Genomic DNA, 25109 nt, shown 5'->3' with positions numbered 1-25109 from the left:
ATATACCATTCGTCTGATAGCAAATGTTGGAAATGTAAGGAAAATGAAGGAACATTTTTTCACCTCTGGTGGACCTGCCCTAGAGTGAAGGCCTTTTGGGAGAAAATATATAATGAATTAAAAAAGGTGTTTAAATACACCTTTACTAAGAAAGCAGAGGCCTTTCTCCTGGGTATTGTCGGCCAGAGTGTGTTAAAAGAGGACAGAACATTCTTTTTGTACGCAACAACAGCAGCAAGAATATTAATTGCCAAGAATTGGAAAACTCAGGAGCTACCCACTGTGGAAGAATGGCAGATGCAACTGATGGACTATATGCAACTAGCCGAGATGACCGGCAGAATTCGAGACCAGGGAGAAGAAAGGATGGAAGAAGACTGGAGGAAATTTAAGACTTATTTACAAAAATATTGTAATCTGGCTGAGTGCTGAATAGGATGCCAGTGCAGACAATTGTCTACCATTAAAATAGATTTAAAGTCGAATTATATGTCAAACCAAATTAAGATTATTAATTAAGATGAGTTAAATGATAATTTGCTTGAAAATAATTTAATAATGATGTAAGTGTATGCGGGAGGTGTGGGGGAGTCCCATGTAACAATTGAAAGATGTTAAATGGACAACGATAAGTGCTTATTTGATATATGTTTTATTTGAAAACTTTAATAAATATATTATAAAAAAAAAAAAAAAAAATGAATGGGTGGGGGGTGGAGCGGGTGGAGGCCGACTTTGAAAGCTAAAAACTGCAATGTTTTGACTTACTCTGCAAGCTGGTTGCAAGCTGTTCAGGACGTTTCATATTTTCCTAATACAATAAAAGGCCTCAGTTGGAAATTAAGTTGGAGTTCCTTACCTTCACAGGGAAGCTTTCCTGCCCAAACCCATCTAGTCGTTCTACTTCACTGATGTATAGGAATTCCGCATCCGCTGCAGAGATGCCACTGTAAATCGAGTTAAGAGAAATACGGCTCAGGATTGCCCAGAGGACCAAAGATTCTAGGATGAACCCTTGGAATTTGCTAACTTAGAATTATATAGGGATATCCAACACATAGAAGGCTAGTTTTGTGGTCCTCCATATGCTCTTGAAATACATTGCCCATCATCCCTAACCATTTGCCATGCTGGGCGGGGTGGGATCCGATGAGAGTTGGAGTCCAGCGATATCAGGAGAATGAAGAAGAAGAAGAGGAGTTTGGATTTGATATCCTGCTTTATCGCTACCCGAAGTCTCAAAGCAGCTAACAATCTCCTTTTCCCTTCCTCCCCCACAACAAACACTCTGCGAGGTGAGTGGGGCTGAGAGACTTCAGAGAAGTGTGACTAGCCCAAGGTCACCCAGCAGCTGCATGTGGAAGAGCAGAGAAGCGAGCCTGGTTCACCAGATTACGAGTCCACTCTCTTAACCACTACACCACACTGACTCTCACACTGAATGGTACATTGAGTGCCCTTGATCTAGGACAACAATAAAATTCAAAGGCCAAAATAGTTTGGGCAACCCTCCTGTCCCCCAAACTTAAACCTAGGCTATCCAGATCTCATCAAAAACAGTCCGAAGCTGAAAATGAGCAAAGCCAAAGGAAATTTTATAGTCATGCAAAAATGGTACAACCCAGTCATTATCTGATGCTAGTATCGGCTTCTGACTGGAATTAAGCTATTCTTAAGCTTAATTAAGCCCAGTATACCTGAAGGAGCGTCTCCACCCCCATCGTTCTGCCCGGACGCTGAGGTCCAGCGCTGAGGGCCTTCTGGCAGTTCCCTCATTACGAGAAGAAAAGCTACAGGGAACCAGGCAGAGGGCCTTCTCGGTAGTGGCGCCCGCCCTGTGGAACGCCCTCCCATCAGATGTCAAAGAGATAAACAACTACCTGACATTCAGAAGACATCTTAAGGCAGCCCTATTCAGGGAAGTTTTTAATGTATGACATATTAGTGTATTTTTGGAAACTGCCCAGAGTGGCTGGGGAAACTCAGCCAGATGGGCGGGGTACAAATAATAAATTATTATTATTATTATTCTCTCTCAACCTCATCACCTGCTGTCAGCAATAGATAACAGCCCCAGCCTTCACCAGACACAAGTGCATTCCGGTGCATGTGCAGCATCACGGTGCTCAAAAATAATTAGCAAGCACAATCTCCTGTAAAGGTAAAAGTAAAGGGACCCCAGACCATTAGGTCCAGTCGTGGCCGACTCTGGGGTTGCAGCGCTCATCTCGCTTTATTGGTCGAGGGAGCCAGCGTACAGCTTCCGGGTCATGTGGCCAGCATGACTAAGCCGCTTCTGGCAAACCAGAGCAGCGCACGGAAACGCCGTATGTATTTCCTGTATGTAATAATCAAATCATGCTTCTGGGAAACTTACAAGGCAGGCTTGAAAGCAACAGCGTTTCCTCTGTTGATTATCCCCAGCATCTCCTTGTCAGAAGCCCACTGCCTTTGAACTTGCCGAGTCCGTTTTGTTACAATGGCTGATAGACAAGGAGCCACCCTTTCCCTAAGAGATGTCATTCCAGACCATATCAAAGCCATTGGCCAAAGCAGAAACACAGGTTGCAGGAAATAGCACCGCAGGCTAAACCTACTCCAGAAACAGTTGATAACGAAGGAAGGCAAGCTGCCTTATCTGACATTTTGGGGTCTCACCTGTGTTTTGTGTGCACCTTGGCTACTTTGTCAGTCAGCTCCTTCAGGGCTGCTTCGTCTTGGATCCAGTCCTAGAGATATGGAAATAAAACGATGATCAATGAGTTGGAGCAACCTCCCTAGAGGCAAAGGTTGCCATATTCAGTGCTTTATTCATTTAGAAAAAAGGTGAGTAAGTGGTAACATGACATAAGTGTGTACAGTTATGCATTGTGTAAAGAAAGTGGGCAAAGCCATTGTCTTCCCTCTCATATAGCAATATAATGTTATAGATTTGGGTGGACCACCACCACCCAGAACCCTATAAACCCTGCATTCTGAGGTGGTAGAGTCCTTCCAGGACTACAACATCATTCTCTTGTAGATGAAAGTCCAACTTGGAAGCCGCCCAGCATGCAGCCTACAAACCATCTGGTATAACAGAAACTACTGAGCAAAAGAAAGAAAGAAAAAGTGCTTACAGAGCAAACACTTTCATAGAACCCATCCAAGCAAACCATTCATTTTGCAAGAAAGGGTACAGGTAATTAAACTGACCCATTAAGAACACAGGAAGCTGCCTCATAGCAAGGCACACAATTCTATGCTCTCCCAGGTTTCAGATATGACTTTCTTAGTCCTATTTGGGAATACTGGAAATGGAACCTGGGACTTAAGAGCATAACAGGCCAAAGACCCATCTAGTCTAATGTCCTGTTCTCACAGTGGCCAACCAGGAAGCTATGGGGAGCCCAAGCTCAGGACCTGAGCACAGCAGGAATATCTCCATTTGGTATTCCCAGCATACTGCCTCTGACAGAGGAGGGAGAACTCAACCATGGTGGCTAGTAGCCAATGGCAGACTTATCCTTCTTTTGCATGCAAACCTATCTTTACCACTGAGCCTCAGATCTTCATCGGAGAGGGGGATTCCTCTCCAATATAGACACAATCTCCCTTTCAAAGAAATATAGCCTAGGGGTATTCTATTGCACAGAAAAACATAAAATAATATTGAGAAAAAACAGCTTATTAGCTCCAAAAGGGAATCGCTAAGAAAATAATGCAGGAAAGAAGAGCTAAGTTTATTTCTGCGACGTACTTAGGGTTTTGAGATCAAAAGCTTTGCTGCTGGTTCTGTTTTAAAAAAATATGCAGTCCAATACATTTGTGATCTCAACAGTTAGGGGGAGAAAGGTTGTCTACATTGTAAACACGGTTTGCGTGTGGCAAGGGTTATCTATTAAAATCATCCGGTGCAATAGTACAAAATGGAATCTGCTCATAATTTCAAAGTTGAAAAGAAAAAGAAAAAAGAAAAAAAGCCATCAAACTCTGAGTGATTATTTTGGAATGCCTCAAGGCTGTGTGTATGTATACTTAACCAAACTGCCTTCGTTCTTGCTCACTGGGGGCCTCCCCGTAATATTTGTTCCTGACACTGAAAAATGTGAAAGCGGTAGCGTGCTAATGAAAAATGGCATGCTACGTGCCTGTACACAGCTGCACACCTGCAAGGCGTTCTGTGTACATAACTTTGTTCTTTTCACCGCTGAAGAAATGCCATTTGACACATATTGTAGCTGCACAAGATCAAACACAGTCCGAAGGCAGCAACCTTTCACCGGTTCTCAAGTTTGCTATTCCCCCCCCCCCACTCGCAAGAAACACCTCACCCGCCAGCAAAGTCTTTGGTCCATTGACTATGCAGTTAATAAGGGCTTACTATTAGCCAATTAAGTAAACTATCCCATGCGGACATCTAACTCTTTCCAGTGTGTGGACACCGTTAAAAAGCCAGGCAGGATGAAGGTACCAATTACAGCGTCGAGTTTGGATGTGGGAAACCTTCCTTCAAATATCCAGTTAGCTATTACATTGAACGGCAGATTACATGTGCTCATAGCACTATTTTAGCTTCCCAGTACTCCCACAAAGTAGACTTATGTATGCGTAACTCAGAGTAATGAGATGAAACTCCCTGCCAAGTGTGTGAACAAAAGAAGGGCCCTGCAGGATCAGGCCAAAGGCCCATCTAGTACAAAATGCTGTTTCCGCAGTGGTCAGTCAGATGCATATGGGAGGCTGACAAGCAGGACATGAGCACAACATCGTTCTCCTGATCATGAGCCCCAGCAACTGTTACCTATGAGGCATACTGCTTCTGATACGGAAGGTAATAGAACCATTAGCAGCTATTGACAGCCTTATCCTTCATGAACTTGTCTAATCCCCCTTTAAAGTTGGCCATTGGTACGTCCCGGGGAAGCAGATTTCACCGTCTAACTATGCACTGGGTGAAGAAGTACCATCTTTTGTCTGTCCTGAATCTACCACCTGAAACAAGGTTCTGGAGCGAATGGTCACAGACCAGATCCAGGCACTTTGGGAAGAAACTGATTTTCTGGATCCATTTCAATTGGGGTTTAGGCCCAGTTTTGGCACAGAAACTGCTTTGGTTGCCCTATATGATGGCCTCTGTTGAGCGAGAGACAAGGGAAACATGTCCCTGTTAATTCTTCTTGACCTCTCAGTGGCTTTCGATACCATCAACCATGGTATCCTTCTGGAGTGACTGTCCAAACTAGGGGTGGGTAGCACTGCTTTGTGGTGGTTCCAGTCCTACTTGGATGGTCGTTCCCAAAGGGTTTTGCTTGGGGAATGCTTTTCAGCCCCATGGCACTGTCAATTTGGGGTTCTGCAGGGCTCAATCCTATCCCCCATGTTGTTTAACATCTACATGAAACCGCTGGGTGGGGTTATTCGGAGGTTCGGGGTACGTTGTCAGCAGTATGCTGATGGCACTCAGTTCTATTTCTACTTTACATCTGCAGGTGAGGCAGTGGAAGTGCTGGACCAGTGTCTTGCCTCAGTAATGTACTGGATGAGAGCCAACAAACTGAAACTCAATCCAGATAAGACTGAAGCACTGTTAGTGGGTGGTTCCCCAGATTGGATGGGTGGGAGATTGCTTGCTCTTGATGGGTTACACTTCCTCTGAAGGAGCAGGTTCGTAGCTTGTGTGTACTTCTAGATCATAGAATCATAGAATCATAGAGTTGGAAGAGACCACAAGGGCCTTCGAGTCCAACCCCCTGCCAAGCAGGAAACACCATCAGAGCACTCCTGACATATGGTTGTCAAGCCTCTGCTTAAAGACCTCCAAAGAAGGAGACTCCACCACACTCCTTGGCAGCAAATTCCACTGTTGAACAGCTCTTACTGTCAGGAAGTTCTTCCTAATGTTTAGGTGGAATCTTCTTTCTTGTAGTTTGGATCCATTGCTCCGTGTCCGCTTCTCTGGAGCAGCAGAAAACAACCTTTCTCCCTCCTCTATGTGACATCCTTTTATATATTTGAACATGGCTATCATATCACCCCTTAACCTCCTCTTCTCCAGGCTAAACATGCCCAGCTCCCTTAGCCGTTCCTCATAAGGCATCGTTTCCAGGCCTTTGACCATTTTGGTTGCCCTCAACACGTTCCAGTTTGTGGGGTCAGCAAACTTACCGCGCCTCGGGCCAATGTCTCCAGGCCAATCGCACAGCAGGCTGGAGGGCGGGGGAGCGCGTGCCCATACGCGTGCGCACACGCTACTTCCAGCGCACTTCTGGGTCGGAGGAGCACCGGAAATAGATTGTGTGCATGTGCACGGGCCTCCTCCAACCTGGATGTGCACTGGAAATAACGCTTGCGTATGCACAAATAATGTTTGTGCATGCGCACAAGCTATTTCCGGTGCTCCTCCAACCCGGAAGTGGGCAGCCGCGCAGTGCCGGTAAGAGCGGGTGGCGGGTGTTGCCGCAGGCCGGATAAACGAGTCCCTCGGGCCTTATCCGGCCCGCGGGCCTTAGTTTGAGGACCCCTGTCCTAGATCCTTTGCTGTCGCTCTAGTATATGAAGTGAAAGGTCAGTTTTTGCTCCTCTTCAGTTGTGTCCCAGGAAGGCCCACTTGACCAGGGAGGAGGCAGTGACTGGTGTACGTGCGTGGGCAGGGCTTGGGAGGCAGGGTTTCTGGAAGGGGTGGGGCTTTTAGGCTTTTGTGGGAAGTGGCCATCAATATACAGTAAGCCCTCAACTTAGATGGAGGTTACATTCCAGGGATCGCACCTAAAGACAAAATTGTGTATGGTCAAAACAAAATGGGTGCAACAGTGGGTGGTATTGCCAGTCTTTTCTCCCAGACACCAGCCCCATTTCCATTTTTATTTAATTTGCCAAGCGCATAAAGTTGAATGGACACAAATTAAATGTGCGTCAATTGCAAGCTTACTATATTCCAAGGTAGGAAGAGACAACAAGCACTTTTCTCCACTGACTTCTTGAAATTTGCTGAAGGTCACGGCGGATCACTTAATGAGCAGAGCTTGGGTGGCCATTTGTCATGTCTGCTTTAGTTGAGATTCCTGCATTGCTGGTGGTTGCATTAGGTAACCGTCAGGTTCCCTTCCAACTTTACAATTCTATTATTCTCTGAAGCAGGAAAAGTCTACATGCAAAAGGTGAAATGAAAGATCAAGGTGTATGAACTCACCATAGGAAACAATACATATTCCCGGAGAAAATCATGAGATGCAAATTGATGGAAGTCTCCAAAATCAGCTGGAAAGGAAAGAGGGAGACAAAATTAACTCGCAAACCACATTAGCTCAGCACTCCCTGCACATGAAACTCTGAATCTTGAACAGATACAAAAATGTTTAACATGCAGCAAACTGGGATGTCCAATGCAAATATGAGAGCATGGTGTCAAATCTGTGACTTAGAAGGAAAAACCCAATACGCCCTACCAAAGGAAAGACCTTTTCTCACCAAAGGTTATTTTATTCTTTTAATAAAAAAAAACAACCCTTATTTAACTTAAACACGGATTGCATGATTCCTCCCATTAAACACTGCCATGGAATCCATTTGGATGAAGAACAGTTTAAAACTATTTTAAACAAACTAAAACAAAACATACATACATACACACAGGACCAAAAATGTTCTGATTTCATCACTTATATTTCTAAAATGTTGCAAAAAGGAACAGCTTTGGGGTGTTTCCCAATTAGGATGATGTCATCCTCTTGATCACAGATCAACAGATCACAGATTTGAGGTAGGGTTTGTGGATTATTTTTATACCTGGCTTTCATTTTCATGAGTGTACCTCCCTCACCTCTCTTTCTCTTACTGACACACATACACACAGAGAGACACCCCCATATTTGTGACCCACCAAGCCAAACACAGTTAATCAGGAGCTTGATAATCTTCCAGATCATTATGTCTTAGAACACATACTACAAATGGGGCTTGCTAAACCACTTGCAGGTTGATGAGACAAAGATGATGGTCTGTGTTCAGCTTATGGCAAATCTCTTCTGGTCACTATGATAGTATGCAAGCCCTCTCTTGTCCTACTCTGAAAAATGGGACACAGGTGGCACTGTGGTCTAAATCACTGAGCCTCTTGGGCTTGCTGATCAGAATGCCAGTGGTTCAAATCCATGGGATGGTATGAGCTCCCATTGCTCTGTCCCAGCTTCTGCCAACCTAGCATTTGAAAGCATAACAGTGCAAGTAGATAAATAGGTACTGCTGCGGTGGGAAGTTAAATGGCGTTTCTGTGCACTCTGGCACTTGTTACAGTGTTCCGTTGCGCCAGAAGCAGTTTAGTCATGCTGGGCACATGACCTGGAAAGCTGTCTGTGGACAAACACCGGCTCCCTCGGCCTGAAAGTGAGATGAGTGCCGCAACCCCATAGTTGCCTTTGACTGGACTTAACTGTCCAGGGTTCATTTACCTTTACCTTTTACCTAGTCTGAAAAACAATTAAGTTTTCTGAGCATTTCTGTTGAGAAGCTGGCAATGGAAGATTCAATGCCTATCCTTTTCTAAGGTGGAGATAATCAGTTGTTGGTCTTAATAAGTTCCTTCGCAAAATGGAGACAGACAATTCAAGCGGCCATGGAAAAGAGAACATGCATTTTTAGACTTCTTCCGTTTTTGAAGTCTCCAACCCTTCTAGGCGAGATGGATGAAAATCCTGCCCATAAGTCAAAGTTGCAAGGTGAACTCTAGCAGAAATGTTCTTTCTGTAATATCTCGAAGGTTGCAGAATTCTTTTTCTCATTATTTCTAGCAGTTTCGATATCTTTTTAGGAACTTGTGCAAAAACTTTTCTTCCAGTCATGAGGCACTGTAGGGCACTGGATTTTAAATTCTGGTTGTGGGTTGCTCTACATATGTGCTTACTCCGTTAGGGATGGGAGTGACTGACGGCTTTTTATGTATTCAGCACATAACATCATGCAAATAATTGTATTCATTTTTCAGATGTTTTGGAATTGGGAGAATGAGGGTAGAAGTATTTCCTGAAGGCTATAATACTGTCTGTAAAAGACTCTCCCACCTACACCGCTTCATTTTAAGAGAGAGAAATATTGCCCAAGAGCTCTTGCTTTCTTTTATTTGAATCAGATCAAACACTGCTGAAAAGGTTCTCAAGATGCTGGAAATTCCCCTCGTAAATTACACTAGTCAAATATTCTTGCAAAGCCTTCAAGACAATTTCATATGATTACTGGGTGCCAAAAATGCTGTTTCATTTCATTTCACATTATAAATGTGTGTTTACTTCTAAACTAGAGAACACAAGCAGATAAGAAACTGTGCATGTAACTCTTTTTATTTTTAAAAAAATCTGCACACAAACTTTTAAAAACACACGCACATTTAAATGAAGCAGGGGGGGAACCTGTAGGAATTCCCTATGTCACTTTTCAATCAAGGACAATGGGGGGGGACAGGGGAAAACTGTAACTGATTGTATGTTTGTTCCTATATTTTAATTTTTTTAAAAAAAAGGTTATGCAGAAAATGAACAATGTGAGCACATAAGGCTTTCTGAATGCCTACAACACTGGAACAATAAAACACATTCTATCTCAGTCCACAGTCACAGTAAAGCTTTTGGAGCTATGCCCTGAGAAAAAACTGGCTTAGTTTGGCTGTAATGAGAAACAATGATTTTCTATTATGAGAATGAGCTGTGGTGAACCTTGGTCTCATGCAGTCATCCTCGCATCTCCTCCCTTCCACTTCTGATTTTTAAACTAACCACAGTTTCCTATTATGTGCTAACTGTGGCTTGTTCAGACTATGATTAATGAGAACAAGTCAGAATCTGGAACCACTTTGATCCTGATTGGCTATCATTAAAATCACAGATTAAACAAACCCGTTTCCCGAGTCAGACATCTTGGGGAACTCTGGTTAGTTTAAAACAGGGGTGCCTAACCTGTGGTCCTCCAGATGTTGCTGGACCCATCAGCCTCAGTCAACAGGGTCAATAGCCAGGAATGATGGGGTTTGTAATCTAACAATATCCGGAGGGCCACAACTTGGCCAATCATGATGTAAAACTACTACTCTCCATCCCTAGGTTATGAAACAGAAAAGGGGAAAGAGGAAGCAGAAGTACACTCATTCATTTAGTGGGAAACCATGGTTTACCCACTAAAGGAACTAGACTACTGTTAGCTAGTCACAATCTATAACAGTAGCTGCAGAGTAGGCGGGGACTGGATAAGGCCCGTGGGACTTGTTTATCCGGCCTGCGGCGACCCCTACCACCGCCCACCACTGCCCGCTCTTACTGGTGCGGCGCGGGGACCCACTTCTGGGTCGGAGGAGCACCAGAAATAGCTTGTGCACATGCGCACGGGCCTCCTCCAACCCGGATGTGCACTGGAAATAGTGTTTGCGCACGTGTGGGCGTGTGCTTCTCCGACCCTCCGCGCGATCGTCGCTCAAGACACTGGTCCGAGGCAAGGAAAGCTTGGACCCCTGGCCTAAGAGCATCAGGTGAGAAAGCACGAGTTATGGGTTCAAGGCCTGTTCCTAAAATGATTTCCCCCTCTGTCTCAACATTTGTTCACTCTCAATATTTGCAGTGTAACTTCCAGCTAACCAGGATGGGCAGCTACATAATGAGAAAGAGAGAGAGAAAGAGAGACAGACAGACAGACAGACAGAGAAAAAAATACAGTGGCTAGAATGTTAAACTGCACTTCCCAATTTAAATTACATGTTTCAATCTCATGCAATAGTCCTGGGAATCTCCACCCAAGGAAATGCTGCGAAATAAATTTCTAACACTTACAGTTATGCCAGGAATTATTTATTGGGGGGCTGAATTCCATACATATACTATTTCCAAATTATAAAGTGGCACTTTAAAAAATGTCAGTCAGTGGCTGTCATCTGAAATATTTTGAATCAAGCCAGCTACCACGCTGAGCAGGTTGCCACATCTAGTCTACAGTAACTGGAACTTATTCCTGTTGCAGTCAAATAAGCAGATAATATGAGAAAGAGGGAGCAGGTGAGTTTGCCATACCTTGAACCGCCAAGGCAGCTAACTTTATCCCATGTTCCCGTGAAGATCGCAATCGTCCATCAAGAACATCTTTTTTTACCTGCAGGTAATACTGATACCTGTAAACAAGAGATACAGCAAAATGAAACCAACAGTATCTACACTTGGGATTCCCCTCACCCCACCCCGAAAGAACAAATAGATTGCTGGGCAATTACATTTATACCCACACATTCTACATGGTTTGTTGTGCATTTGAACCGGAGGGGTGAGTGCTTCAGGATGGAAGAGAAATACCTGTTCTAAATTCCAGGATTCTCAACTGCATGCAGAGCCTACATAGCAGACTCCTATGCATGTTTCCTCAGGCTCCCTTGTGGTCAACGGGACTTACTCTTGCCTTTTCCTGCTGTGATATATCAAAATCCAACCAACACAGTGCTCCTCCAGATACAGTCCTCCAGATACAGGTTGAAGTAGCTTCGGGTTGAGTGTTTTCGGGTTGCGCTCCGCAGAGACCCGGAAGTAACAGAATGCGTTACTTATGGGTTTCGCTACTCGCACATGCGCAGATGCTCAAAATGATGTCACGTGCATGCGCGGAAGCGGCAAATTGCGACATGCACATGCACAGATGCGGGTTGCGTTCTGCTCTGGATGCAAAAGGGGCTCTGGAACGGATCCCGTTCGCATCCAGAGTTACCACTGTAGTCTGCTTAATAAGCATTCATCCTGATTTACTTTCACAAAGGCTTGTGTGGAGGTTGTACCCACTGTTCACTGAGCATTCATTCTAATACATGTGCATGGGAGTTATATAGCAATGAGCATTCATCATTCTCCTCCCTGTTCTGTGTTTACAGTGGTACCTTGGTTCTCAAACTTAATCCGTTCCGGAAGTCTGCAAACCTAAAATTTCCAGTATGTGCTTGAATCTGACCCTGAAAATACTGACAGTCTGGAGGCTGCTAATAATAATAATCTATAAAGATGTATTGTAAGAAATCAATGGAACTCTCTAATAGGTTTTCGAAATAGTTCCTATGGTGTTTTTGCAAGATGTTAGCTATGAGTCTGGAGAATCTAAAAAATGCCTGCTGAAAAACATTTGTTTATTGATAGGCAAAGCTCTTCTTCTCATTCTCCAGGGCCACTGAAAGATAGAGATGCAGGAGCTGGCCGCTAGACAGCACCAAAGTTCCGACCAAGCCTGAATTCTCCAGCTTGCTGCACAGTTGTGACATTATAATTAAGAATGCACTTCAGAGCCTGGCTGAGCACTGGAAAAGGCTGGGGAGTTTTGCTAGATGCTAAATTTCTGAAGGCCTGTGGGGTTTGTCTAAATTAGGTTGCCTGGAAAGAAAAATAAGCCTGGAGTATGTGAACAGAAGACCTTCCGTTAGCAATGGGAGCACAGTTTTCCCTGTTTTGACTGTACATATAATAGCTGCAAGGTTGCCAATCTCATTTCAACGGGTATGCATGGGAGTGGAAAACAAGTCCAGGCAAAGATGGAACTACAAGATGGTTGTTTCCCTTCAGCAGAAAATGTGAGTTGTAACCTTACGCACCATCAGATGCATATCACGGCATTTACAATAACAGACTAGAGTTGCACTTGGGGAGTAGAACAGGGCAAAAGTTTTAGCCCATCCAAGTGAGAGCAACAAGGCAGAACCATCTCTTTCTGTCTGAAGCCCTGTCACATTTTTTTATCCTCATTACTGTACCATGGAACACATATTTAAACAGCAGCAGTATCCATTAAGCAGTGACGCTTGAAAATGTTGTTCAGTTATTTTTAAGCAAACTGACCAGCGTAACTCCGTTGCCCTGTTCTGTTCATAGACCATGTCCGTGTGGCTAATACATGAAAGGGGTTAGAGCAGGCTTCCTCAACCTCGGCCCTCCAGATGTTTTTGGCCTACAACTCCCATGATCCCAGGCTAGCAGGACCAGTGGTCAGGGATGATGGGAATTGTAGTCTCAAAACATCTGGGGGGCCAAGGTTGAGGAAGCCTGGGTTAGAGTCATTCTAGAACAGCCTTTCTCACCCCTGGATGTTGGACTACAACTCCCATCATAACTAGCTAGCAGGACCAGCGGTCAGGGATGATGGGAATTGTAGTCTCAAAACATCTGGAGGGCCTAGGCTGAGGAAGCCTAGGTTAGAGTCATTCTACAACAGCATTTCTCACCCCTGGATGTTGGACTACAACACCAACACCATCTGGGGACCCAAGGTTGAGAAAGGCTGCTCTAGAATGCCATGATTGTGGGGTTGTTGTTTTTTTTTAAAAAAGAAGAAGCTCAGGCATCAGAGATGGGCCTTGCTGGGCCTCTTTAACTCCACTTTTTAGCTATTCTCAAGGAAGTATGAAGTAAAAAAGCTGAATGCGTCTGCAGAAACAAACACCATACAGAAACACTCAGTGAAAGATCTTGGTTTGTTGACATAAGATGGGTGAAACAAAATGGCCTGCACTAATTTCTGTCTCATACCATGGGCTGCATGCTGTTTTTTCACCTGTAAGAACTATAACCGCCAACTGATCGATTGAGCAAGTACAAATTGGGTCAAGCGCAAGCGCAGATCAATGCAATCAAGTATCAGGTGCTCACACCATTCTATCAGGAGGTGTGTACCACACAATGTGGGAAATTGGGCCTTTGGTGTGGTGGTACCTGCCCTCTAGAACTCCCTTCCATCAGTATATGGTCTTTTCAGTGCCTGCTGAAGATGTTCCTCTTTCAAAAGGTCTTCCAAAACTCTTTATCTATGTGCTGTTGCTGTTGCAAACTTCTTTTTCATAATGGTTTATAACTGTTTTTATATATGCAATTGTTTTAACTGTTTGCAACTGTTATATATATGCTTCAGGATGTCTCATGGGAAGTGATTCATAAGTAAGAAGTTTCTAGTGTTTAAACTGATTAAGTTTAGGTACATCTTCATAACATCAAAGTCTCACCAAAAATGTATTTTTATTAAGTATATTTTATGTAGATCATTGATATATCAACAATTATTCCAACTAATAGCCTTAAATTAATAACATAACAATAAACTAAAAATAGCATAGGGTTTACACTACTACTGAACTTATTATTCCAGAACATCTAAACAACAACAACAACAAAACCACACCCCACAATCGCTCTATAAATTTATTGGGTTGATTTACACATATTCTGTTATAGTAGATATCGTCACTATGGCCCAGATCTTTTTGATTCATTCAAACTCTGTAGCAGGTATGTTCTTATTCCAGTTCTTTACAATCACTACGTTTGCAGCAGTGGTAAGGTTAGTTTCCACTTCTTGATCATTTCTGAGGAAACGTATTTTACGGTAAATAAATATATTTTTAAGATACTAAAGGAAGTGTGTGGAGTAAAGAAACCAATATGTCTGAGGGGAATAGTAATACGCAAGGATGGAAACAGTTGTCGTCGTCCCTCACAAATAATAATAATAATAATAATAAACACCTGTACGCTTTTAACTTTTAGCTCAATCCATTAAAATTAGCCTCTGCTGATCAATGGAAGCTTTTGTTGATCAAACAAGCATTCCAGCTGTCTAAACCTTGCAGCTTTACTGTGACTGTAGGGTGTTTCACCAGCACAATCAATTCCACTTGCAAAATGGACCTTTCCTCCCCTCTCTCTGTGTGCACCCCCTGCCTCCCCCAAATCTGCTCTGGAAGGTTGGGGAAAACTTCAGAAAAGATTTAGGGTGAGAGGAGGGGGGGGGGAGTTCTGTTGCACCCGTGCAAATCCTTGCACTGATGGAGCTTGTTTCTTAGCGCTACACTGGATGCAACCCACATTCTAGATTCTGGATGTCTCCAAGCTATGCTTTCAATTGGGTGTATTTGAAAAAATTAAAGGAACGTGCTTAATAGCAGCTTATAATATGAAACACGCATCTTGGTTGCCAGCAAGGTACAACTCCTTTTAAATTCCTCTCTATTACGTAATTACTGGATGGACCGGTAGCCTCTTAATTAAACAGCCTAGACCTGTTCCCATCTCCCTGGTAATTTCTCAGGGATTTGAATGGTTTTTATTTTATTTTTTAAAATGAAAACGATGCCGAAGAAATCTTGATTCGGCGAATCATAGAACTAATGAACATTTTCTTAAAATGTAGCAAGTTTGGGATGACAGGCATCCCAGTCCCTAGCAGCTTAAAGATAGCAGTGAATTGCGAAACAGGAACTGGAGTAGGCTGATATGTGTGTTATAAGAGAGGCAGCGTGCTGCGGCAGCGAGAGTGATGGGCTAATACCAGTCCAGAGAGACCCAGGTTCAAATCTCCAGGAAGCCACAAAGCCTGCTGGCTAATCTTGGGTTGCGGACTTGCCCTCTGGGTGGAGAACCATATACGCTTCCCTGAAGCTGTTAAGAGATAAGTAAGGCAAAGGGACCCCTGACCATTAGGTCCAGTCGTGGCCAACTCTGGGGGTGCGGCGCTCATCTTGCTTTATTGGCCGAGGGAGCGTACAGCTTCCGGGTCATGTGGCCAGCATGACTAAGCAGCTTCTGGTGAACCAGAGCAGTGCACGGAAACGCCGTTTACCTTCCCACCAGAGTGGTACCTATTTATCTACTTGCACTTTGATGTGCTTTCAAACTGCTAGGTTGGCAGGAGCAGGGACTGAGCAACGGGAGCTCACCCTGTCACGGGGGATTTGAACCGCCGACCTTCTGATCGGCAAGTCCTAGGCTCTGTGGTTTAACCCACAGCGCCACCCGCATCCCTAAGAGATGCAGATCCCTAAGGGATTCTCTTAGGGATCCCTAAGAGATCCCTAAGAGATGTTAAGAGATAGGCAGGATAAAACAATAATTGATAAACAGATCAGGTTTAAGGCAGTGCCATGGGGGCAGGAATGCCAGCCTTGGAAAGTGAAACTGATGGATGTGCTCTCGCTTCCACCTGTTTGGCCTACTTCTCACCAAGATAGTAATCCTGAGCCTGCAGTTCAGAGGACTGTCCATCATGGAAACTGGCAGCAGGGTTTCAGACAGACATCATCCACTACACATCTTATGGTGTGAAATGGTTGGGGCAATATGTTTTTCGCACCATACCTCCGAGATCTCCTCTCTTCTTTGATTCCGGGCTCATTCTCTCCTTTCCTTCGTTGAGGGGGAGGGCGCAGGGTAAGGGTTGGGGACCTGCCATCACCAACTGGGAATTAATGTTCTCCCACAAATCTTACTCATTTTTGTCCTTAACAGATTTCAGGTTTTGGATGCACTAAAACAATCATTTTTTATTGATATTTTTTGAATTGGTTAGTTGCTTTACTTGCCTGGGGCAACCTGAAGTGCCTTGCAAACAAACAAAGAGAAAGACAAGAAAGCCCCCATACAGATACATTAAAACCAAGGCAAAAGAGACACTTAAAATAAATGTATTAAGATTAAACCTTTGGGGTGTTTTTTTTAAAGGGGGCAGTAATATAGCCTGTGCTTTTGCAACAAAATGGAAGGCATGTCTCAACCCAGTCCTTAGTGCCTGCCCTTGAACTCTTGAATTAATTAAAGCAAATTACAGGGAGACAAAGTACAATGCATAAGCACACCAAACTCCCTTCACAACCACCTATTAATCAGGGTTAATCCAAAATACCAGGAGATTCAGGACAGTACCAGAAACATGCAGGTTTTGGGTTGTTGGTTTTTTTTTTTCAAACATCACACACACATTTCTGGAATAGCCTCCAATTCTTTACTCCCTTTTCAAAGACATTCTTGAGCATACCTCAGCTGAACTAGGACCATAAATTGTGGCAAATCCGAAACAAGGTGACAGCAATTAAAAAAAAAAAAAAAGCACAGAGGCCCAATGGGATTAACCCAATTTGTCAAGCTTGGAAAGGAACAAGGAAAAGGCAATTTAAAAAGAGAAAAGGCAGCTGAAATGAGTGGGGCAGGAAGCAAGAGGGTGGGAGAAAGAGCATGCTTTCCTTTCCTTTCTTTTTTTTAAAAAGTCCCAGCTGAACACCATGTGCTTCTTATAATTAGAGTGCTGAACAGTTTGCACTGGGCATTGGCTATGTCAGTGCCTGCCACTCGAAATAATGGGCTGGAATTCTCAGCACCCTGCTTTCCCCTGCTGTGAACACTCTCTTCCCAGGGTCTTGACTCTTGATCTTTTATTTGTGTTATTATTTGTAAAAAAATATTTTTTATTAAGAATTCAAACAAAACATATTGTCTTAACACATATCATCCTTGATCCCCCCCATTTCCCCCCTCCCCCCATAAAATAACCCCCCTCCCCTCCCCCCCCCGACTTCCCTCAGCTCCAATCTCTGGTTTCTCTACAGATGCTATTCTCTGCATGTTACATAACTGTATAAATCCTTAATTTGTCTGACTGATTCTTGTCAATAAAAAATTTGTGAGTGTTTATTCAAAACCTGCCAAGGAGTCCAGTTCACTTTGTTGTTTCTTTAAGTATCGTATTTTTTGCTCTATAAGACTCACTTTTTCCCTCCTAAAAAGTAAGGGGAAATGTGTGTGCGTCTTATGGAGCGAATGCAGGCTGCGCAGCTATCCCAGAAGCCAGAACAGCAAGAGGGATTGCTGCTTTCGCTGCACAGCGATCCCTCTTGTTGTTCTGGCTTCTGAGATTCAGAATATTTTTTTTCTTGTTTTCCTCCTCCAAAAACTAGGTGCGTCTTGTGGTCTGGTGTGTCTTATAGAGCGAAAAATACGGTACTTTGTAAAAGGTTCCCATTCATCTTTAAAGTCACAGTTATCCTTGTCCTGTAGTTTATGAGTCAATTTTGCCAATTCTGCATAGTCCATCAGTTTCTCTTGCCACAGGTCTTTAGTCGGGGTTTCCTCGTTCTTCCATATTTGTGTTATTTTTAATACAGGAAGAGCCCTGCTGGATCCAGCATGCTGGTCTCAAGGTGGCCAACTAGCTGCCTGCAGAAAGCCAAGAATAGCACCCTCCCCACTTCAGCTCCCCAGCAGCAACTGGTATAAACAGGCATAGCTGTGTAGTGGAGATAATTATATCGCTCTCACAACTAGTTGCCATTGACAGCTTTATCATTCATACATAGCAGCTAAAGGGGCCCCAAGAATTATTTATGAAAGAAATGTCAATTTAGCACTACAAGGCAATGCTTTATATGGGGAACTTGAATTGAAAAGTTTTGGGTAACTGGGATTCACATGATGGGGGTCAGACTATCCCACAGACAACTTCCACGCACGGTAAGGAACACAGCTCACCATAATAGAGTTTAATTGTGCCAAGCCACACCAACTGAATCATCCCCAAATATGCTTCTGCTTGCTCTGAAAGGGACATGCCACTAACATTACAGTGTGAGGGAAAGAAGCTTGGGTTACATACTGAAGTAATGTGAGTCAACAGTTTGACGATTCCTCTGGTATTCAGCCAGGTTAATAGCCAAGTCAGATGATGAGATTCATGCTAAAAGAATCTTAAGGATATGGCAAGGCCGAATGTTAAAAATGAGATGCGCTGCAAAGTCTTCTTGTAAAAATGCTTTCAGTACGTGGAGCACGTGGAAACATCCTTGGTGGATCGTTCCTTTACAGTGGTACCTCAGGTTACAGACGCTTCAGGTTACAGACTCCACTAACCCAGAAATAGTACCTTGGGTTAAGAACTTTGCTTCAGGATGAGAACAGAAATCGTGTAGTGGCAGCAGGAGGCCCCATTAGCTAAAGTGGTACCTCAGGTTAAGAACAGTTTCAGGTTAAGAACGGACCTCCAGAATGAATTAAGTTCTTAACTCGAGGTACCACTGCATATTTATCATTTACTTGTTGCCCATGGAGTAACTTACTGCAATCCTTTTGTTCTTTTCCACATTTCAAATATGTGGTCCAGAACAAGTGTGATACTGAAAACCATGGCATGCCTGATTATTATTCCCATTTTACAGGTCAGGATTTGTTTCAAATCTTCCTAAGCTGTCTTTCATGGCTATGTAGCCTTCCCAAGACAACTTGCGTTAATAGCAAATGCTCAATTTTAACCGTAACACTGGAACATATGATTCAATTATTATTTTTTAAGTCAGCTTAAATAAGCCCAATGCAATAAAATTCAATAGCTACCAATAAAAACCCCCAGGAGGAGAATGTGCAGTAAAACCTTCAAGTAAAAACCAGGGGAAACAAATGAGTTTTAAAAACTTTCCTAAAAGACCTGAGCTGAGGCAGCCCATCGTACATATCTTGGAAGGGAACTCCGCCACTGAAAAGGCCCAATCTCCAATGTACTCCTCATCTCTCATGATGTGATTCCCTGCCTCCTTTCAAAGTTTGAAGCAAACCTCTGTTGGCTGTTTTGCATGCACTGGGAAACTATGAGATGCACCTTCCTTGCAAAAGTGAAGTGGAATAGCTTTGATTCTGCTTTGGTTCCTTGTATGTAAGGGGAAACCCACCTTCATTTTGAAAGTTCACATAAAACAGCAAACGATGGTTTGCCTCAAATAAAGAAAATAGACAGAGGAGGGAGGATGAAAGGAGGAGAAAGCACGTGAGCCTGAGACAGATTCTCACAGTGAAGCGACACATTATCTTCCAGGTTGTAAGCAGTTTGTATAGAAATTGGAATGATAAGCCTCTTTTAAAGTCACTCTTACTTGGAGGCAAGTCCCACTGTACTGAACATGACTTACTCCTAAGTAAGTACAGTGGTACTTCGGGTTACAGATGCTTCAGGTTACAGACGCTTCAGGTTACAGACTCCGCTAACCCAGAAATAGTACCTTGGGTTAAGAACTTTGCTTCAGGATGAGAACAGATATCGTGCAGTGGTGGCAGCGGGAGGCCCCATTAGCTAAAATAGTACTTCAGGTTAAGAACAGTTTCAGGTTAAGAACGGACCTCCAAAATGAATTAAGTTCTTAACCTGAGGTACCACTGTATGCAGGGGCTTCCGCTGTATTTATGTAGAGATGCCCTTTGCAATCCCAAGCCGACGTGGGTCACCTCTCAAGAGGGGTTATGTAAAAGTGACATCCTTGCACCCAGCAGCTCGCGCCCAGGTATGTGTTTACAGCTCGCTACAGCGCTAAGCTCTGCAGAAACGCCACAGGTCTGGGCAAGCGAATGGAATTCTTTTGTGACTTGTAGGCTCAACGGTGTTGTTAGCTAAATCCCAGCTTCAGAATCACCTGTGCAACAGGATTGTTTTCAAATTATACATTCGGTTACCCTCCGTCGACCCAATTGCCTTCGGGGTTGGGTACGCTGGCAATGGAGTCTGCAGACACTGGGGCGTGGTGTGTCATGACCCCGCTAGAGGAGTCCTCATCAGGGAAGAATCTGGTACGATTCCTTTTAAAATCCCTGGGAAGAGGGATTCAGTGGTAAAGCACTGTGGGAACTGTAGTTCTGGGAGGGGAACCGGAGCCTCCTAAGAATTCTTGATGCCCTTAACAAACTACAATTCCCAAGATTCTTTCGGAAGATGTAACTGTTCAAGTGATGTCACAGTGCTATCAAGGTACAGTGCGGACGTAGCTTAAAAGTAAACTTGGCAGAAATTCTCCTTCATTCCACATGCAACAGGGCAGGAGGGGAGAGCATGTGAATGCAATGCTTTGCCTGAGTGTAGCACCTGTTGCTTAAGGTTCTGTGCAAACCAGTGACATTGTTATCCGACCTGGGCAAAGACTGAGCAAGTCCTTTTACTGTCAGAGTCGAATGTACACTGGCATTGGGTCTGCTCACTGGTGTAGCTTGATGGTCACACTGAAACGCTGCTGTGCCAATAGAGGCTGTGGAGAGATTGAACATCTCATGAAATTTTGAGGATATATTTATATTTCCCTTCAAATTATTCATCAGCCACTCTCCAGTGAATTATTTGAACGCCCTAGTAGAACAAAGCTGCATTCATTTACGTTAGTTACCCATTCACTGACCTCTCACAGTACATAAATTCCTCACTGTTAACTACATGGGGGATGGGAGAAAGGGGGGGGGGAGTTAATCATATTCGGATAATTATCTTTCCCCTCCTTGCACAAGTGGGAACTACCATTTATTTTTCTGCGTAGAAGCATCTGCAGAGATGCTTTTCCTATTTTCATTTGAGGAAAAATTACATCCCCATTACAGAGAAATCTACAGATTGTAAAACCCAAAAAGGTCAGGGCCACTTTAGTTATTTCAAACAAGTCATGCTGAAAATGCCTCGTACAATTAGTCAGTAAGTTGTCTCGTTTTAATTATTGCTTTCATTTTTTTCTGTAACAAAGAGGGTTAATTGAACTCCGCAAGCACTAAGATGCAAGAAAGGCGCAAAGGAAATTGTGTCACACTTTTCAACTCCCATCTTCTTTCAGGCTCGTTTGCATATTACAATAGTTATGCAAATGCAGCTAATTACATTAAGCTCTCCCTCAACAGTTTATACAAGGGATGGCCAGTTCTTGAGTTCATGGGAACGACTCTGCAGCCCTGACGGAACCCCGGAGTACATACTTTGCTGCAGAACACAATTCTCTAATGGATCATCGACCTCTAAATTCAAACTGATGCTGTCTAAACAGTAATGGATTCACAATTCTGGGGCTTAGGCAGCATAGGAGTCATCACTGGGATGGAATGGTGGCTGAGGAATGCAATACGTGGTTCTAATTTAAATATAATGCAGCTGAGAGGGGGTAGTTCTCAGATACAAGAGTGAAATTCAAGATGCAAAGGGTGCTAAGTGGGGTATGAATGCAAAGAATAACGTCCCCATGTACAATGGGACTCCCCACCCCATCCCACCCCTTTGTGCCCCCTAAACCTGTTCTGGGTTTTCTCCCCAACCCTCCAGAGGCAATTTCGGGGGCATATGGGCAGAGGAGAGGGGGAGAAAGTCTGGACCTTTAAAGCCCTAAACAGCCTCAGTCCAGCATATCTGAAGGAGCGTCTCCACCCCCACCGTTCTGCCCGGACACTGAGGTCCAGCGCCGAGGGCCTTCTGGCAGTTCCCTCACTGCGAGAAGCCAAGTTACAGGGAACCAGGCAGAGGGGCTTCTCGGTAGTGTCACCCGCCCTGTGGAACGCCCTCCCATCAGATGTCAAAGAGAAGAACAACTACCAGACTTTTAGAAGACATCTGAAGGCAGCCCTGCTTAGGGAAGCTTTTAATGTTTGATGCATTACTGTATTTTAATATTTTGTTGAAAGCCGCCCAGAGTGGCTGGGGCAGCCCAGCCAGATGGGCAGCGTATAAATAAAAAATTATTATTATTATTATTATTATTATTATTATTATTATGCAAGCGGACCTCATTCACGCACATGACAACTTAGTTAAGAACATACAAATAGCCTGCTGGATCAGGCCCTCTAGGCCAGCACCCCGGTCTAACAGTGGCCAACCAGTAGCCCAAACAGCCTGACTAAATAAAGCAATCGTGATTTCTTTCTTCAGCAGGGGAAGGGTTAAGTGGCCTATAAATTATTAAATTAAATTAATAAAACATATAAATAAGTAAGGGCTGTAGCTCAGTGGTGGAGCATCTGCCTTGCAACCTTCACAGGGCTGACCCAAGACATTTGCGCACCTGAGGCGAACCACAAAATGGCGTCCCCACCCCACCAGGGAAGAAAAGGCGAGTGAAAGATGTACACCAGAAACAAAGGGTGGGGAGAAATCAAATCAACCTTACATGACTGTTGAAGGCTGCTGTGGGGTGAAAGAGGCCTGCTCTGAATCAAGCTGGGTGGGTGCAGACTCCAGAGAGCAGGCCCCACCATTTTCTCCCTAAGGATGGGCCAACACTGCCTCCAAGAGGCTGCTGAAGAGGTGGCATTGTGGGGGCTGTCGAGGAGGTGGCAGATCCAGCCTCGAAAGAGCATGCTGCATTATTGTCATGGAAGATGTTTAGTAAGGCCAATTCTGGGGTGATTTCTAATACCTGCTTGGTTATTTTACTTATTTCTTGTATGGTTGTTGTCCAGAGTAGTTGGATTTTGGGGCACTCCCAGCACATGTGGAAGTATGTGCCTGTGGTGATACACCCTCTCCAGCATTTTGGTGAGGTTCCTGGGCATATTAGCGCTAATTTTCTTGGTGTTAGGTACCACCTGTAGGTGAGTTTCAGAGTGAGTTCTTTTCTTTTCGTTGATATGGATTTAAAGGGGGGTTTAGACCACATTTTGGTCCATTGAGTGGCGTTAATCTCATAGCCTATGTCATCCTCCAGTTGTTTTTTGACTGCATCTAGGGAGTTCGTGGGGAAAAATACAAGAGAGAAACAATGCACACACTTTTGTAAATCAAGAAAATCTTTAATAAAAAAAAATATGAAAGAGCATGCTGCAGCTGCTGCCACAGCAGCAGCGGGCGATGCATTCCTTGGAGGCTGGGTCTGCTGCCTCTCTGGATGCTGCTGTCTGAGGTGGTTGCCTCACCTTGCCACATGGGTTGGCCGGCCCTGATCCTTGGCATCTCCAGGTAGGGCTGGGAGAGACCCCTGTCTCAAATCCTGGAGAGCCATTACCTGTCAGAGTAGACAACACTGAACTTGATGGACCAAAGGTCTGACTCAGTATAAGGTAGCTTCCAGTGGAACTATGAGTACTATTAACCAACACCTAGCCTGGTTACATTTTGGCAGGGCCACCTGGTGGAGCCATAATTCAACCCATAATCTGGCACATAAAAAGGTCAAAAAGCCGGCTTGCTTCTCATGAGCAGCAAGGTGTTTTTGAACGTTTGCAAGCAGAAACCTTCCCCAGCAGGAACTGGGACAACGAGCAAGGGCAAAGAATTGCTTGTGCTGAGATTGCAAGCGGGTAGCAAGGAAATTGATTTAAGCAGTCCCACCCCACCAGCATCATGAGATGCTTAGGTGATGTCACTGCTTGGGCAGGAACACTATGAATCATCTTTGTTGCTATATTTATAAAAAGATGCAAAGGGGCACCCTCCTTCTGCACTGCCAACACTCTTCAGCACATCATGGTCTCAACATGCCCAGGACCAAACCCTTCCCAGTGGATTAGCAGATTTCCCCTCCTCCTTGTTGGTGGTACCTGGTGGTTTCTGCCAGGCAGAGAAGAGGAATGACCTATCTACTATAAAGTGATAAACTACTAAGCTGTACTAAGGTCTTCAAGACTGCTGCTTAGGGTTTATGTGAACACAAAATGTGGAGGTCGATTTGGGGAGATGCCCAAGGCTTACTTACCTAGGAGTAAGTCCCGACCAATTCAACAGGACTTACTTCCAAGTAGCCATGGGTAGGACTGCACTGTGAATGATCAATTTGTGGTGTGAATTCAGGATCTTTGTTCTTGCAGGCAAATTTCAGCAACTTCCCCATTGTCAGATATTTCCATGGTCTGATTCAGATGCAAAGCTAAAATGGAGCTTTAACCAAAGGTTAAAGTAATTACTGTTCCTGGTTTGGATACAATATCAAACCTCAGTCGCTTTAAACCCAATAGTGAGCATTTATTCTTATGGTGAACACCTGAAGAAGAGACAGGTAAAGTGCTTGCTCTTAAGACACAAACAGGCTCATTCATTTTTAGCTGCCAAATGTACAAGTTGGTCCACGTGCTTCTACTTAATAGGGAGTTGTCCACTTTACTAAAACCATGTTTAAAGTTACAATATGCATTTTAATTGGAAACTCGCAACCATCTTATAGAAAAGTGTGCTTCGAGGTGCGACTCAAATGGAAACTTGCTAATCAGGTATCAAACTCTTTTGTTCCTATTCCTGGGCAATCCCATCCCCTCTTCCCGTAAAACGTACAACTAGGAACACATTTTTAAAGCAAGAAAAAATATACCTAAATCTGAGCTTCTTCTTGATACCACCACACCTAATTTTAGATCATGCCAAAGCACCGTAATGTTTTTTTTCCCTTTCCAGATCACATTGTAATACTTTTTTTTTTTAAGGGACTGGGAAAGCAGCAGCAGTTCTGGAGCTGAGAGCCAAAGGAAAAACAGCCCTGTCATTTCCAATATAAATACAGCACATTGCTGAAAGGGCTCAAATGATAAGCAGCTTTCCGGTCTTCCTTGCGTCCTCAAATGAGGTTTGCTCTGATCACTGACTCAGTTGCGTTCCCA

General features: G+C 43.9%; 1 protein-coding gene across 2 annotated transcripts in view; it reads right to left on the bottom strand.

Annotated features, from left to right (window-relative positions):
• Positions 1-25109, bottom strand: part of PTPN14 (protein tyrosine phosphatase non-receptor type 14) — a 127371-nt gene that overhangs the window by 43256 nt on the left and 59006 nt on the right. For both annotated transcript variants that reach the window (XM_083604902.1, XM_083604903.1), the window contains exons 4-7: positions 11028-11125; positions 7172-7239; positions 2659-2729; positions 860-947 (exon numbers count right to left, since the gene is read on the bottom strand). In XM_083604902.1, the coding sequence (XP_083461028.1) occupies positions 860-947; positions 2659-2729; positions 7172-7239; positions 11028-11125 (325 nt within the window). The remainder of the gene's footprint in view (positions 1-859; positions 948-2658; positions 2730-7171; positions 7240-11027; positions 11126-25109) is intronic.

This window comes from Podarcis filfolensis (assembly GCF_964270895.1).
Source record: "Podarcis filfolensis genome assembly, chromosome: 3".
NCBI classification, from domain to species: Eukaryota; Metazoa; Chordata; class Lepidosauria; order Squamata; family Lacertidae; genus Podarcis; species Podarcis filfolensis.
This window is presented reverse-complemented; position numbering and strand designations above follow the sequence as displayed.